The sequence below is a fragment of the Scyliorhinus torazame genome, chromosome 3, assembly GCF_047496885.1.
Source record: "Scyliorhinus torazame isolate Kashiwa2021f chromosome 3, sScyTor2.1, whole genome shotgun sequence".
Lineage (NCBI taxonomy): Eukaryota > Metazoa > Chordata > Chondrichthyes > Carcharhiniformes > Scyliorhinidae > Scyliorhinus > Scyliorhinus torazame.
This window is the reverse complement of record NC_092709.1, coordinates 143,673,955-143,691,949: the sequence shown is the minus strand read 5'-3', so window position 1 is coordinate 143,691,949 and position 17,995 is coordinate 143,673,955. Positions and strand designations below refer to the sequence as shown.

The 17,995-nt window shown below is 44.4% G+C and overlaps 1 protein-coding gene across 5 annotated transcripts in view; it reads right to left on the bottom strand.

Moving 5' to 3' along the window:
• shroom3 (shroom family member 3) overlaps positions 1-17,995 on the bottom strand; it is a 646,833-nt gene that overhangs the window by 18,475 nt on the left and 610,363 nt on the right. For all 5 annotated transcript variants that reach the window (XM_072496330.1, XM_072496332.1, XM_072496331.1 and 2 more), the window contains 3 exons: positions 15,677-15,780; positions 10,331-10,423; positions 3,698-4,528 (listed from right to left, as the gene is read on the bottom strand). In XM_072496330.1, coding sequence (XP_072352431.1) covers positions 3,698-4,528; positions 10,331-10,423; positions 15,677-15,780 — 1,028 coding nt within the window. The remainder of the gene's footprint in view (positions 1-3,697; positions 4,529-10,330; positions 10,424-15,676; positions 15,781-17,995) is intronic.

The window sequence follows — 17,995 nt, the reverse complement described above, 5'->3', positions numbered from 1 at the left end:
CCGGGGTTTAGATGTTTCAGTAAGCTCAGGGAAGGTGGTAAAAGAGGGGGAAGTGTGGCATTGTTAGTCAAGGACAGTATTACGGTGGCAGAAAGGGCGTTTGATGAGGATTCATCTACTGAGGTAGTATGGGCTGAGGTTAGAAACAGGAAAGGAGAGGTCACCCTGTTGGGAGTTTTCTATAGGCCTCTGAAAAGTTCCAGAGATGTAGAGGAAAGGATTGTAAAGATGATTCTGGATAGGAGCAAAAGTAACAGGGTAGTTGTTGTGGGGGACTTTAACTTTCCAAATATTGACTGTAAATGCTATAGTTCGAGTACTTTAGATGGGTCAGTTTTTGTCCAATGTATGCAGGAGGGTATCCTGACACAGTATGTAGGTAGGCCAACAAGAGGCAAGGCCACATTGGATTTGGGACTGGGTAATGAACCAGGCCAGGTGTTAGATTTGGAGGTAGGTAAGCACTTTGGTGATAGTGACCACAATTCGGTTACGTTTATTTTAGCGATGGAAAGGGATAGGTATATACCGTATTGCGGGCAAGAGTGATAGCTGAGGGAATGGCAATTATGATGCGATTAGGCAAGACTTAGGATGCATTGGATGGGGAAGGATACTGCAGGAGATGGGCACAATTGAAACGTGGAGCTTGTTCAAGGAACAGCTACAGCGTGTCCTAGATAAGTATGTACCTGTCAGGCAGGGAGGAAGTGGTCGAGCGAGAGAACCGTGGTTTACGAAAGTACTTGAATCACTTGTCAAGAGGAAGAAGGAGGCTTATGTAAAGATGAGACGTGAAGGTTCAGTTAGGGTGCTTGAGAGTTACAGGTTAGCCAGGAAGGACCTAAAGAGAGAGCCAAGAAGAGCCAGGAGGGGACATGAGAAGTCCTTGGCAGGTAGGATCAAAGAAAACCCTAAAGCTTTCTATAGGTATGTCAGAAATAAAAGAATGACTAGGGTGAGAGTAGGTCAGTCAAGGACAGTAGTGGGAAGTTGTGCGTGGAGTCCGAGGAGATAGGAGAGGCGCTAAATTAATATTTTTCGTCAGTATTCACACAGGAAAAAGACAATGTTGTTGAGGAGAATACTGAGATACAAGCTACTAGACTAGACGGGATTGAGATTCATAAGGAGGAGGTGTTAGCAATTCTGGAAAGTGTGAAAATAGATAAGTCCCCTGGGCCGGATGGGATTTATCCTAGGATTCTCTGGGAAGCTAGGGAGGAGATTGCAGAGTCTTTGGCTTTGATCTATATGTCGTCATTGGTCTACAGGAATAGTGCCAGAAGACTGGAGGATAGCAAATGTTGTCCCCTTGTTCAAGAAGGGGAGGAGGGACAACCCTGGTAACTATAGACTAGTGAGCCTTACTTCTGTTGTGGGCAACGTCTTGGAAAGGATTATAAGAGATAGGATTTATAATCATCTAGAAAGGAATAATTTGATTAGGGATAGTCAACACGGTTTTGTGAAGGGTAGGACGTGCCTCACAAACCTTATTGAGTTCTTTGAGAAGGTGACCAAACAGGTGGACGAGTGTAAAGCAGTTGATGTGGTGTATATGGATTTCAGTAAAGCGTTTGATAAGGTTCCCCACGGTAGGCTACTGCAGAAAATACGGAGGCATGGGATTCAGGGTGATTTAGCGGTTTGGATCAGAAATTGACTAGCTGTAAGAAGACAGAGGGTGGCGGTTGATGGGAAATGTTCAGCCTAGAGTTCAGTTACTAGTGGTGTACCACAAGGATCTGTTTTGGGGCCACTGCTGTCAGTTTTATAAATGACCTGGAGGAGGGCGTAGAAGGATGGGTGAGTAAATTTGTAGATGACACTAAAGTCGGTGGAGGTGTGGACAATGCGGAAGGATGTTGCAGGTTACAGAGGGTCATAGATGAGCTGCAGAGCTGGGCTGAGAAGTGGCAAATGCAGTTTAATGCAGAAAAGTGTGAGGTGATTCAATTTGGAAGGAGTAACAGGAATAGAGAATACTGGACTAATGGTAAGATTCTTGGTAGTATGGATGAGCAGAGAGATCTCGGTGTCCATGTACCTAGATCCCTGAAAGTTGCCACCCAGGTTGATAGGGTTGTTAAGAAGGCGTATGGTGTGTTAGCTTTTATTGGTAGAGGGATTGAGTTTCAGAGCCATGAGGTCATGTTGCAGCTGTACAAAACTCTGGTGCGGCCGCATTTGGAGCATTGCGTGCAGTTCTGGTCGCCGCATTATTGGAAGGATGTGGAAGCATTGGAAAGGATGCAGAGGAGATTTGCCAGAATGTTGCCTGGTATGGAGGGAAGATCTTATGAGGAAAGGCTGAGGGACTTGAGGTTGTTTTCGTTAGAGAGAAGAATGTTAAGAGGTGACTTAATACAAGATGATCAGATGATTAGATGTGGTGTACAGTGAGAGCCTTTTTCCTCGGATGGTGATGGCTAGCACAAGGGGTCATAGCTTTAAATTGAGGGGAGCTAGATATAGGACAGATGTCAGAGGTAGGTTCTTTACTCAGAGAGTAGTAAGGGAGTGGAATGCCCTGCCTGCAACAGTAGTGGACTCGTCAACACTAAGGGCATTCAAATGGTCATTGGATAAACATATGGATGGTAATGGAATAGTGCAGATGGGCTTTAGATTGGTTTCACAGGTCGGTGCAACATCGAGGGCCGAATGGCCTGCACTGCGCTATAATGTTCTATATTCTATTCTATTTTCTATATTCAAAGCTGTGCAGGCTAGTTGGATTCTCCACGCTAAATTGCTCCTTAATTGGAAATAAAGAATTGGGTACTTTAAATGTATTTCTTAAAAATGTTTAAATCTTTTCATGGCCTTACCGCTCCACCAGCCTTCCGCCCCACACTCCCAAAATCTCATTGGAAGGAGACACCACACCCACAACCCATCAATTATAGCACTGTGACCATTTTACGCTCTTTTCAATCAACCAACCAACTGACCAAAATAACATCTGAAATAATTCAATAATAAATAGAAATGTGTGTTAAGAGGATTCTTGAAAGGGAAACAGTAAACCTGATTTTCCCAGCCCTGTGGGAACGGGGTTGGAGTCAGGTGGAAGGGCAGTGGAGGGGAGGGCCAGGCACATTGGGTGCCTCCTCAACACTTCTCCAGGGGCGGACTCGAAACTGGGTGGCTACCTGCTCCATGCAGGTGCGCAGCCAATTAGTCCAACAAGGCCTCACGTAGGGACCGTTTTGCACCGTGGGTGCGGAAGCTGCCAGCTAAATCGAGGGCTAAGGGAATTGAAGTCTCCATATTCTAATGATGGGGCTGCCACAACCCTACCCATGGATAGTCCTGAGGATGGGCTTCCATATTGAGATGCCTTTGCACTCGCCCGCCTGCTGCAGTAGTGCCCACCTCTGCCAGGCTGACAACCCTGGGTTCCCTTTCACTGGGCCTCCAATCTCAGGAACCCACTTAGGGACAGTGAGTGTAGATATATGAAGTGAGGAAGCCCGATTCTAGAAGGTTGGACTGGAGGGTATGCTGACACAGGGCAAGCTCAGGATGCCCAAATGGATCTAATGTCTGGACCCTGACAGAAAATCCCACCCAGAGTTTTATAAAAACACGTCAGCTGTCGATCATTTTTTTTTAGAAAAGTATTGATCTGCATGATGTCCATCATTGAGAGTTGTGACTTGCTATTGGAGTTCAACGTGTAGTTAGTTACCTGGCCAAACCTTCCTCAGGATTCCTGATAAATGATTCCTCTGCTCGCTCATCCTTAAAACTAATTGGAGGTGGCGGTGGTGGGAAATCCAGGTCTGTGATCCTTGGAATGGGTCTGGTATCCAGTGGAGGTGGAGGTGGAAATGGAGGTGGCTGGTAACTACTGATGGCCAGCTGCTGATCCAGGTCTTGGATGAACACTTCGTCCTCCTCTAGACAAGATGATGATGATTCCAGGTGCAATGGCGAAGAGGTGACGTGCACACTGCTCTGAGGCGAAGGGGGCCATACAGGTGGCATCTCAGACTGCCAGCTGCTTGCTATAATATGGTTCTGTTCCCTTTCAGGTTGATTGAGGTTTAAGTCAGTCATGTTGTGAAATGGGCTCCAATTTGCCGAGTCGCCATTAATTGAATTGACCCATTTCAGTTTCGGAGCTGGAGGCCTCTCTGGAGGGGTTGCCTTCTTCTTCAATGTTGCTTCGGCACCAATTCCTTCTGCGAGGTAGTTTACAAGTGACTCCTGTCCTCCTGCTGTAGGTTTGCTGCTGAAACTTTCTTGAACACTTGGATTGGACTTGCCGTATTGTTCTGAAGCAGCTTTTGCTGGTGCTGCGTTCTCGGATGCGCTGCGATGGGTGTGTGGGCCAATGCTGGGCAGCTGGACATTGCTGGTAGTGCTTCTGCGCCTATAGCCTTCAAGCGGTTTCTGTTTCTCATTTCGATTGGACGATTTGTTTCCTGCCAGGTGGTCGGGCACATTCTCATAGCTGATTGGAAGCGGTGTTCCTGTCGGCTTGTTCCTGCCGTCTTTTCCTTCATTGGTAAAAGTCCTACAAATGAAAAAAACAAGTTATTGAAGAGTCACCAATTCTGCAAGGCCAGATTTTATTGTAAATAAAAACAGGAAATGCTGGAAATACTGAGCAGGTTAGGCTGCTTTTGTGAAGAGAGAAGAAGCAGGTCTGAAGTTTCAAGTTGATGGCCTTTTGTTAGAAAAGTTTGAGATGTAACAGAGTACAGAGCCAGGAGAAGAGGAAAGTGGGGAGGGGGTGGTGTGGAAGAACAAAAGGGCAGGTCCATAATAGGTGGAAAGCAGGTGATAATAAATGACAAGAAGATTATTGCACTTCATACAAGTCATTTGTTTCATTCAACTACAGCCCTAAGGTTCCACTCTTGTTTTCTCGTACCCTGACACAAATCAAGGAGAAAACTGTCCAAGCTCTCAGCATTTTGGTACTTCAATCAAACGGCATCTTCCTGTGTGACACCTGACCTTGAGTGCAACAGACTATTCACCCATGGCAGACATCACTGGTAAACCTGACCTGGTAACCCCTCAAAATCAGGGCAGCGCCTCATGCTATTCTGGCTAAGATTAACAGGGACTGGAGGCCATTGCATCAGAATAGGAAGGAGTCTTTTCATCCACCACATCTCTGCTGGCTCTTTGCCAGAGGAATCGAAAAGTAATCTCAAGCTTTGCTCCTTAGCCAGAGCCTTGAATCTTCAATCTTTGTCAACTCTGCCCTTTCTGCCTCAATTATTCCACGCTCCAACAATTTCTCCTAACTTCACTCCTCACAGTCGCATGACAACTATTAAATGAATGTTCAAGTCACGGATTCCCCTCCAAGTAGAGGAAACAGTCTTTCACTGTTCACTGAACCAAACGGTAATCTTAATTTTAATTCTCCTCTTAACCTCTGCTCCAGTGGAAATAGTCCCAGCTCTCCTCCCCACAGCAGTTTCTCATCTCTGAGGAAATCTACGCTGTACACTTTCTGTAGCTACATAACCCTTTCAATATTCTCCGCAGCATGGAATTTTTATTTTTTATTCATTTTTACAGGATGTGGGTTTCGCTGGCTAGGCCAGCATTTATTGCCCATTCCTAATTACCCTCGAGAATGTGGTGGTGAGCTGTCTTCTTGAACTGCTGCAGTCCCATGTGGTGTAGGAACACCACTGTGCTGTTAGGGAGGGAGTACCAGGATTTTGGCCCAGCGACAGTGAAGGAACGATGATATATTTCCAAGTCAGGGTGGTGAATGACTTGGAGGGAACCTCCAGGTGGTGGGATTCACAGGTATCTGCTGCTCTTGTCCTCCTAGATGGTAGTGGCCGTGGGTTTGGAAAGTGCTGTCTAAGGAGCCTAGGTGAGTTCCTGCAGTGCACCTTGTAGATGGTACACATGGCTGCCACTGTTCGTCGGTGGTGCAGGGATTGAATTTTTGTAACCTCTTTCTCTCTTTGCTCTTATATTCCAGGCTAGTATTTTGAAATCATGAATATCCTTTTTATGATTTTCACCATTTGATGCATCACCTTCAAGGAAGTATGTATTCACACTCTCAATTCTCTACCCTCCTCCAACACTTGTCAGGACCGTTTCATTTTGTTTATACTCTCCACTTCTCACTTTTTCTCCCAAAATGATTACTTCAATCCTATGCACATCCCCAGTCCTGTCCATGTCATTGTGAGGCTTTCAGTATTAAACACCCCCCCCTCCCCACCCACACACACACCCACCCCACCACACCCCTCACTAGAAGGTCACTGACCTGTGACTTTAACTCAGTTTGACTTTCCACAAATGCTGGAGTACACAAATAATTTGAGTGTATTTTGTTTCAATTAGCCCCACCGTTAAATGTCTGGACAGCATTCGGTGAACTGATTTCAGACAGCGTGGCATGAGGGACGCTACAATCAATCCTTACAATTGGATTAGCCAAGAGGAAACCAGTCTGAGCTCAAACTTCGCTTTTAATGTCAGTGACATTTTCTTACAAATGCACGATTGAAAACAGGAGCAGACAATACTGACTGGAACAGCCAATTATTCACTGTAATAGCCAATACTCACTGTAATAGCCATTACCCTTGTAATAGCCAGTATTCACTGTAACAGCCAATACTCACTGTAACAGCCAATACTCACTGTAACAGCCAATACTCACTGTAACAGCCAATACTCACTGGAACAGCCAATTATTCACTGTAACAGCCAATACTCACTGTAACAGCCAATACTCACTGTAACAGCCAATACGCACTGTAACAGCCAATACTCACTGTAACAGCCAATACTCACTATAACAGCCAATACTCACTGTAATAGCCAATACTCACTGTAATAGCCAATACTCACTATAATGGCCAATACTCACTATAATAGCCAATACTCACTATAATAGCCAATACTCACTATAATAGCCAATACTCATTGAGCAGCCAATACTCACTGTAACAGCCAATACTCACTGTAACAGCCAATACTCACTGTAACAGCCAATACTCACTGTAACAGCCAACACTCATTCTAACAGCCAATACTCACTGCAAAAGCCAATACTCACTGGAATAGCCAATACTCACTATAATAGCCAATACTCACTATAATAGCCAATGTTTACCGTAACAGCGAATATTCACCGTAACAACCAATATTTACCGTAACAACCAATATTTACCGTAACAACCAATATTTACCGTAACAGCCAATATTTACCGTAACAGCCAATATTTACTGTAACAGCCAATATTTACTGTAACAGCCAATATTTACTGTAACAGCCAATATTCAGTGTAACAACCAATTCTCACTGTAACAGCCAGTTATCACTGTAATAGCCATTACCCTTGTAATAGCCAATACTCACTGTAACAGCCAATACTCACTGTAACAGCCAATACTCACTGTAACAGCCAATACTCACTGTAACTATATAATACTCACTGTAACTAGATAATACTCACTGTAACAGCCAATACTCACTGTAATAGCCAATACTCACTGTAACAGCCAATACACACTAACAGCCAATACACACTGTAACTAGATAAACCTCACTGTAACAACCAATACACACTAACAGCCAATACACACTGTAACTAGATAAACCTCACTGTAACAGCCAATACTCACTGTAACTAGATAATACCCACTGTAACAGCCAATACTCACTGTAACAGCCAATACACACTGTAACAGCCAATACACACTGTAACTAGATAAACCTCACTGTAACAGCCAATACTCACTGTAACAGCCAATACCCATTGTAACAGCGAATACTCACTGTAACAGCCAATACTCACTGTAACAGCCAATACTCACTGTAACAGCCAACACTCACTGTAACTAGATAATACTCACTGTAACAGCCAATACTCATTGTAACAGCCAATACTCACTGTAACAGCCAATACTCACTGTAACAGCCAATACTCACTAACAGCCAATACTCACTGTAACAGCCAATACTCACTGTAACAACCAATACTCACTGTAACAGCCAATACTAACTGTAACTAGATAATATTCACTGTACCGGCCAATACTCTCTGTAACAGCCAATACTCACTGTAACCGGATAATACTCACTATAATAGCCAACACTCACTATATTAGCCAATACTCACTGTAACAGCCAATACTCACTGTAACAGTCAATACTCACTGTAACAGTCAATACTCACTGTAACTAGATAATACTCTCTGTAACAGCCAATACTCACTGTAACAGCCAATTGTCACTGTAACAGCCAATACTCACTGTAACAGCCAATACTCTCTGTAACAGCCAATACTCTCTGTAACAGCCAATACTCTCTGTAACAGCCAATACTCTCTGTAACAGCCAATACTCTCTGTAACAGCCAATACTCTCTGTAACAGCCAATACTCTCTGTAACAGCCAATACTCTCTGTAACAGCCAATACTCTCTGTAACAGCCAATACTCTCTGTAACAGCCAATACTATCTGTAACAGCCAATACTCTCTGTAACAGCCAATACTCATTGTAACAGCCAATACTCATTGTAACAGCCAATACTCACAGTAACAGCCAATACTCACTGTAACAGCTAATACTCACTGTAACAGCTAATACTCACTGTAACAGCTAATACTCACTGTAACAGCCAATACTCACTGTAACAGCCAATACTCACTGTAATAGCCAATACTCACTGTAACTAGATAATACTCACTGTACCAGCCAATACTCTCTGTAACAGCCAATACTCACTATAATAGCCAATACTCACTGTAACAGCCAATACTCACTGTAAGAGCCAATACTCACTGTAAGAGCCAATACTCACTGTAACAGCCAATACTCACTGTAATAGCCAATACTCACTGTAACAGCCAATACTCACTGTAACAACCAATACTCACTGTAATAGCCAATACTCACTGTAATAGCCAATACTCACTGTAACAGCTAATACTCACTGTAACAGCTAATACTCACTGTAACAGCTAATACTCACTGTAACAGCCAATACTCACTGTAACAGCCAATACTCACTGTAACAGCCAATACTCACTGTAACAGCCAATACTCACTGTAACAGCCAATACTCACTGTAACAGCCAATACTCACTGTAATAGCCAATACTCACTGTAACAGCCAATACTCACTGTAACAGCCAATACTCACTGTAACAGCCAATACTCACTGTAACAGCCAATACTCACTGTAACAGCCAATACTCACTGTAATAGCCAATACTCACTGTAACAGCCAATACTCACTGTAACAGCCAATACTCACTGTAATAGCCAATACTCACTATAATAGCCAATACTCACTGTAACAGCCAATACTCACTGTAACAGCTAATACTCACTGTAATAGCCAATACTCACTGTAACTAGATAATACTCACTGTACCAGCCAATACTCTCTGTAACAGCCAATACTCACTGTAACAGCCAATACTCACTGTAACAGCCAATACTCACTGTAACAGCCAATACTCACTGTAACAGCCAATACTCACTGTAACAGCTAATACTCACTGTAACTAGATAATACTCTCTGTAACAGCCAATACTCACTGTAACAGTCAATTGTCACTGTAACAGCCAATACTCACTGTAACAGCCAATACTCACTGTAACAGCCAATACTCACTGTAACAGCTAATACTCACTGTAACTAGATAATACTCTCTGTAACAGCCAATACTCACTGTAACAGTCAATTGTCACTGTAACAGCCAATACTCACTGTAACAGCCAATACTCACTGTAACAGCCAATACTCACTGTAACAGCTAATACTCACTGTAACTAGATAATACTCTCTGTAACAGCCAATACTCACTGTAACAGCCAATACTCACTGTAACAGCCAATACTCACTTTAACATCCAATACTCATTCCCTGGACTCGGGCATGAATATTGGTTACTTGGGTGAGGAACTGATTGACAAGTGGAATGCCTTTTTCTTTTTAATTTAAACTACCCTAATTTTTTTTCCCCTATTGATGGGCAACGTAACGTGGCCAATCCACCTACCCTGCATATCTTTTGGGTTGTGGGGGTGAGACTCACACAGACACGGGGGAATGTGCAAACTCCAAAGGGACTGTGACCCAGGGCCGGGATCGAACCCGGGTCCTCGCCGCCGTGAGACAGCAGTGCTAATCACGGTGCCGCCTTATGCCCCACTATGCATTAATGACGAATGAATGGCTTCAGGAGAGAGTGAGGAAAGAGGAGGTGAGAAAATTGGAAATAAAAGAAATGGAAAGTAGGCACAATGGGAATCGCGACAGGGTGCCAGACTTAAAAACCTTGCAACGTCTGTTGCTGTTTTTGCGTACCAGTCTTGTGATGCTGCCCTCACGAGTTGCCGGCTGCAGTCAGAACGTTGTGGTCTGGACACTTGTATTCTTGAACCAGATGCCGATGGTACACTGTGAACCAGACAATACACATTTTAGCACTGTATTAAATCAGTTTGCCCTGTTTATTCACCCCCTTGGGATGGCTCCTGCAGCGGTACTTTGTGAAGGGACAGTGCCCAAAAGGATATAAAGGATCTGTGGCGCTGTTTCAGCAGAATACATTCTTTAATCCAAGTCACATCAAAGTGGGAGCGATGGAGCGGAGAGGAACCCTGCACCGAGCTCTAGGTAAATGGAATGCATCCCCTGCAAAGTGGATGCAGAAAAGCTTTGCAGACTGTGAGGTAAACCAAATCACTTTGGGCCACTTCATTAAAATTATTCATATATTATCTGGCTGCAGGGATCAAACCAGAAGATCTAATAAAAGCTAGTGGCTTTGATTGTGACAGTGAGAGGCACAAGTTAACACTTTCTAATGTTAAAAGAGGGCTGGCTTTATGTGGCAAAGTTTTTTCTAATATTCTACAACCACACTCGAGCCATGTGAAGGCCACCAGCCTGCAGGTGCCGGCTCACAGGTGGGAAATGCTGTCCGGACACAGAGGGATGCTGGCCCCCATGGAACCATAGCTTGGCCTTCACAACAGGAAGATACAAGTTGAAGAGAAACAGCACACAGTGTTACACCGATTCAATGCAGTGCAGCACCTTGGAACAATGGCAGCAACATTTCTACATTTAGTGCACATAGTAGTTAACTTTTAATTTGGAAAAGTACAGGACAGAAGCAAAATGATACCTGAACAATTGCAATTTGTTCGCCACATGAAGTCAATTTCACAAATTGAAACTTGACTTTAAAAAAAACAAAATTTAGAGTACCCAATTTTTTTTTTCCCCCAATTAAGGGGCAATTTAGCATGGCCAATCCACCTAACCTGCACATCTTTGGGTTGTGGGGCTGAAACCCACGCAGATATGGGAGAATGTGCAAAGTCTACACGGACAGCGACCCAGGCCCAGGATTCGAACCCGGGTCCTCAGCGCCGCAGTCCTAGTGCTATCCACTGCGCCACATGCCGCCCCGAAACTTGATTTATGACAGCCATCATATTAACAATGTCATTTACCTGGTAAGGGTTCTTCCTGTTTAATCCCTTATTCCTCCTTTCTTTTATTTTGCTGTTATTATTTTTTATCCCTGGATGATTAATGGACATGTACTTTAAGCCAAGCAGCAGAGAGAATGAGTAATTCAGAAGTTACAGGAGAGAACACTCTGCTAGTCTCTGCTGGTTTAAACAGGAGTTTCAGACTTGTCGGCACCAAAGAGAGAGATGTGGTGGGACTGGGTTTGATTGATTAACTAGTGGCCAACGAATTGGCCCAAAAGGCCGTACTCTGATCAGTAACAGGTAATGATTGGGTTCAATACCTTTGGCATGATTTTCAGAGCCCCAAGGAGTTTCAGATTGACTCCTGGAACAAGGTCCTATTCTCTTCCCTCCATGTTTCTCTCCAAGGCTGCATTCCTGAGGCTGCAGAGAACCTGAATTAATGTATCTATAGGAAAACCATTACAGGCTGCAGACAAAGACAGGAACCACCTCTCTGTCCAGAAAGGCTGTACGTGCTCTATTTCTGAAACTAAAGCAACCTAAATGATCTTACAATAAAACTACGAACTGAAAGCAAAGTTTGAAGAAGTGCTGGAAACCACCATATGAAACAAAGACTCTTTATTTTCCTTTTACATGATTTTTTACCCCTTTCTTCCCCTCTGTGCTGGTCTGTCTTGTGTGTGTGTGTAGAAGGTGGGGGCAAGTTCAAGTGGGGAGTTAGGAGTTAGTTAACCAGTTATATTTGCTGCAAATTTCATTATACTCCTTGTTATAAGTAAACAGTAATTGTGTTTATGTTTACATTTACAAACCTGATGACTGTAACTACTGGGCAGCCAGGGACTTGGCGTATTTATCTAAGAATTATTGGTTAATTGTTTTGTATTGTGACTCTGGGTCAAGTGGGACTGGAATTGACGGCGCACTAACCCAGGGTTTCGTAACAACCCCCACCCACATCAAAATAAATAGTTAAAAGACTTTTTCATTAAGACAGCATCTTTCGGAAACGGTGTTCAAAATATATCAGATCTGGTTAAAATACTGGCATGAGGAAGTGAAACAGGATAGGATAGTTGGATTTCATTTCCGAAACACAGCACCAGCCTTCAATACATAAAGAATGTACACAGGAAAACATAACCATTAAGTGTTTCTTGAAACAGTTTGGCGCGCATCACAAACGGATGCTTGACCTGTTTGTCAACTTAATCAGAATACCTTCCATTATGCTTTACCAGACTGAAGAAATATTTTTCCAAGAGTTTTCTCCCTCCATCTTTGGAAGACTCACAAAATCCAAAATATATCTCAGAGGCAGAAATACAGAAATGCAGGAAATAACAGAACTGAAGTTCTAAAGGACAGAAGAAGTACGCGATGTGAACCAATGTTAGATTTTAGCTGAGTGGATTTGGCATTTCACAGTGTGAAACAAACAAAGGTGGGACATCATAAGCAAAGCGAGTACCGTAACCTCCTCCAGCCACACCACCCACTGAGATCTCTGCACTCCTCCAATCCTGACATCGTGAGCATCCCCAATTTTAATCGCTCCATCATTGATGGTCATGCCTCCAGTTGCCTAAGTCGTAAACTTCAGAACTCCCATCCTAAATCCCTCCGTCACTTTAGTTCTTTAAGACACTCCTTAAAACCTACCTCTTTGATCTGCCCTTGTCCAAAGATTTCCCTTATGCAGCTCAATGTCCAATTTTGTTTGTTAATCGTTTCTGCAAAGCACCTTGGGGTGCTTATCTATGTTAAAAGTGCTTTGTGATTACAAGCTGAAGACAGGGGTCACAATTATGAGCCCTAATTCGCCAGAAAACATGAAACAAAGTAGAAAGTGCACAATTTATTTTGGAAGAATAAAATTCAATGGCGCAAATAAGTTATTAAATGATTAGGAGTGTGCATCACTACATTATGGGCGCGATCTACCGGTCGCTTTGTGCCGGATCCGATTCTGAGCGATCCGGTTAGATTGCGGTAGATTCTGAAATTGCGGTAGAGTCTGAAATTGCTACCGCCCCGGGAACTGATCGGTTTTCTATGTAACTGGCCTGCTCCCGTTGGTGAGATCCGGATCCCGCCGCGGAGTGGCGAGAATCCAATAATCACCAATTAAGGCCAATCTCCATCCCATTAACGGGAAGGCCTTTGGTGATCTAACCGGCTCCCCAGCAAGTGGTCATGTAGACACCAATCAGTACCGTGTCAAGGCACCTGGGAGTTCTCCCAGGCCACTGGATATCCCTGGATGGCCAGGGACAGGTCAGAGTGGCACCCTGGATCTCCCTCTGGCACTCGGGCATGTTGGCACTGCCAGGCTGGCATTGCCAGGATGGCACCTTGACACTGCACACCGGCATTGCCAGGCTGGCAAGAGCATGGCCAGGGTGCCACTGCCAAGGGTCAGGGCCTGAGGGAGGGGCATGCCCAGGAAAGGAGTGTTGAGGGGGGAGGGGTACGAAGGGTAGGGGTGAATGAATGTATGAAGGGGTCTCCGGAAGGTTGGTTGGGTAGGTGTCCTGGAAGGGGGGGCTGAAAGTGGGCGTGGGGAGGTCTAAAAAAAAAGGGGGGCCCTCAGTGATCCCACAGCTGAATGTGCTCCTGCGGGAGGTTGTGGGGTAATGCCCATGTGTGTGTGTGTGGGGGGGGGGGTTGTAACATTGTCCATGGGTGGGGGGTGCGGGTGACCCGCAAGCTCAGTTAGCGATTGGGCCACCCTTGGAGGAGCCGCTCTGGCTAGCAAGTTCAGCTCCCCAGTGATGAAAATAATTAGAGTATGGACTTGACTGCGGAGAAACTCCCTAGGGTCCAATAAAGTGACTGTGTGATTAGATAGTGGAGGGGAACTCACCGACAGAGCCGGGGGAAATTCCCAGTGAAACCCGCCACAAATGACACTTAGAAACTTTTCAATCAGATCGCACCCCATATTGTCTTCTGGATATACTTCAGTTTGGTGACTTGAACAATAATGTTTTTTTGTTTTAAAACTTAAAGTACCCAATTCATTTTTTTTCCAAATAAGGGGCAATTTAGTGTGGCTAATCCACCTACCTGCACATCTTTGGGTGTGGGGGTAAAACCCACCAGTCACGGGGAAAATGTGCAAACTCCAAACGGACAGTGACCCGGGGACAGGATCGAACCTGGATCCTCGGCGTCGTGAGGCAGCAGTGCTAACCACTGCGTCGCCGAGCCCCCCTTGAACAATAAAGTTGATGTGAGTATTAATATCTAACCTACTTTGTGTCCAGACCTGCTCACTAATACTGGTGAATGAACGAAAACTTCAGGTCCACAGATAATGAGGAACGATCACTATTTGTGGAGGCAAGCGTCAGTTTCCTAAATAATTAGAATATAATAATCGCTTATTGTCACAAGTAGGCATCAATGAAGTTACTGTGAAAATCCCCTAGTCGCCACATTCTGGTGCCTGTTCGAGGAGGCTGGTACAGGAATTGAACCCGCGCTGCTGGCATTGTTCTGCATTGCAAGTCAGCTGTTTAACCCACTGTGCTAAATCAGCCCCTGAAGCTAGGTTTGAGTTCTGCACCATTCACCCCTAACCTGAACAGCACTGAGTAGGGGGGCCCCAAGTGGAGGCTGAGGAATCTCCTCTCATGGCGCACTATCGGGAATAACAATGTCAGTGTGGAGCAGGCGGCCATTCAGCTGCAAATCCAGCAGATTAGGTGGATTTTAACAATCAGTGCATCTCCTTTTAGTGCACGAGAGAGGAATGCCAGAGCAAGAGCTAACCACACCACAAAAGTGAGCACAGATATGCGCAACTGGAAGAAAAATTAGCTTTAATTAGTCCTGGGTCAGCCACTTTGAATCTCTGTGAAGAATCAGCAGTGGATTAATCTGGATACTATTGTAATTTTCGCTGCACAGGCAGAATATAGTGCAGGTACTTTACATGCAAGCGAATCATTTGTTGCTCTAACCTTAATATAGCACAATACAACTGCAGACACATTTAGTACTTTCTGTGGTGTAACGCAGTTGTGTTTATAGGACACAGATGTAGCTTCTAGGACGAATTGGAGGACTGACAGCAGGTACTGACTAACCCTCTGGTGTGCACAATTCTTCCATTTGGGAAAACCTCTTTTGCAATTGCACGAGAAGCCATATGACAAAATCTGTTGCAGCAATAAGCATAAATCTTACATACCCAAAGGTGTTGCCCAAACATTCAGTGCCCATCAACTTAGATGAAGAAAGCATTGGATCCCTTACTGGGAGACCATAGGATCTGTTCATGGCACAGAGAACATCCTGGGAAGATAAAAAAAAGTATTTATAATCTAACCCAGTAAACATAATGCAGGAATTGGACAAAATAGAAAGTGCTTAAAATATAGTCAGAACAATGAGCTTCCAAGGTATCACTGAACTATGCAGAGATTTCTTTATTCTAAATCTTCTTCCCTCCGCCGAACCAACAGACTCATGCAGTAAATGTGAGGACAATGTTTGACTGTGGAAAACTTCATGAATCCCAATCCCCCCTCAGCTGATAACCACTCCACTACCTTTTGCACCAGGAGTTGCTGGATAGTGCACAGGAACTCCATTTGATTTATTCTGCTCTTAATCCAGAGACATGTGTCACTGGATTTAACACCTTATCTGCTGGCCTAGCTGGGATCCATTAACTCAAACTGAATCTGCAATGCTCCTGGAAGCTAAAACTGACTTACAGTGCTTTCTTCACTGAGCTTTTGCACAAGTTATTCACTTCTTTCAGATAAATGTTTAAGTGACTGCTGACTATGCTGCCCTTAATTAACATTAATGGAGTGAAAGGTGATGTATCAATTTTTGCCACTTTCCAACAAATCACAAGATTAATATGCGCATATCAATCACATTTATAAAGAATACCACAGTAAGTGACTTTTATATTCTTCCGGCTCCCAATAACTGAATGCTCCCTTCACAACAACACCAGTGTTTCTGATCCCAGCAAACGGAATCTGTTGGAATGTCTCAGTGCATCGGTCCCAGCTCCTCAATGGCGGGAATTCTCGTTTTCATTACAGGGCAGAAACTGGTGGTAGGCCAATCGGCTGCTCGGCATATACACTATCTGATTTTTCGTTCCACTGATGTCATTGGCCTAACTAGCTATAACATTGAGGTTTACAGCTAAATTTAACTCTGGCGTCATCTGCCATCAACACACCAAGTGCTCCCCAGCTGGAATCAAAGGTGTTGTGTTGGGTGTTCTGGTTTACAAACAAGCCAACAATGCTGGAAGTGGTGTAATGCTATTTTATTAACTGGTCAACTATTCTAACATACTGTAAACGTGGGTATAAGCAATACCAGCTTAACTCTGGACCCTTTCCTATCGCTAGCTATGGTGAGGCACTCAGCACATGGTGAATGTCTGAGAGGCAGGCTGTGAGCTCTGTGCTCTGAGCTGGCTGCTGCTAGAATCAGCGGGAACTCTCCTGTCCCCTGTCTTTATAGTGCTTGTGCTCTCACTGGCGATTGGCTGCGGTGTTATGTATGCTGGTTGGTCCCACGGCATGTCCATCAGTGTGTCTATATGATTGCACCATAATGTACTGATGTATATTATGACAAAAGGGTAATGGTGCATAGTGATTAGGTCACTGAGCTATGAATCCAGAGGCCAAGGGGCATGGGTTCACATCCCACCACAGCAGCTAGTGGAATTTAAATTAATTTGATAAATCTGGAATATAAAGCTAGTCTCAAGTAATGGTGACCCTGACAACTATCATCGATTGTTGTAAAAATCCACCTGACTTTTAGGGAAATAAATCTGCCATCTTGGCCCAGTCTGGCCTACATGCGATCCAGCAATGTGGTTGACACTTAACTGCATTCTGAAATAGTGTGGCAAGTCACTTGGTTTCAGGGAAATTAGCAGGGTTGGGGGGGGGGGGGTTAAAAAATGCTGGCCTTGCCAAAGACACCCAGATCCCATGAAAGAATAAAAGATCACTGCTTAATGGTTGAGAGTGGAACCAGAGTGGATACCTCCCACCATCTAGCTCAGGGCCAGCTCTATCTGAGTTGAGGTCAAGTACTTTGGTTGAGGACAGTATCAGGTCTGTGTTGCTCAGCTCCCTATTGGGTCCAATATCAGTCACTTAAAAAGGAGTTTTGGGGCAGCACGGTGGTGCAGTGGGTTAGCCCTGCTGCCTCATGGCGCCAAGGTCCCAGCTTCGACCCAGGCTCTGGGTCACTGTCCGTGTGGAGTTTGCACATTCTCCCCGTGCTTGCGTGGGTTTCGCCCCCACAACCCAATGATGTGCAGGCTAGGTGGATTGGCCACGCTAAATTGCCCCTTAATTGGAAAAAAGGAATTGGGTACTCTAAAATTTATAAAAACAAAAAAGGAGTTTTGAGGCGATTAGTGGCTGAATTCTCCACGTCACCCTGCCAGCAGAGAGAATTGCGATGGGGCAGAGAATAGCGTGTAATGAGAAAAATTGCAGGGGCAGCACGGCGGCGC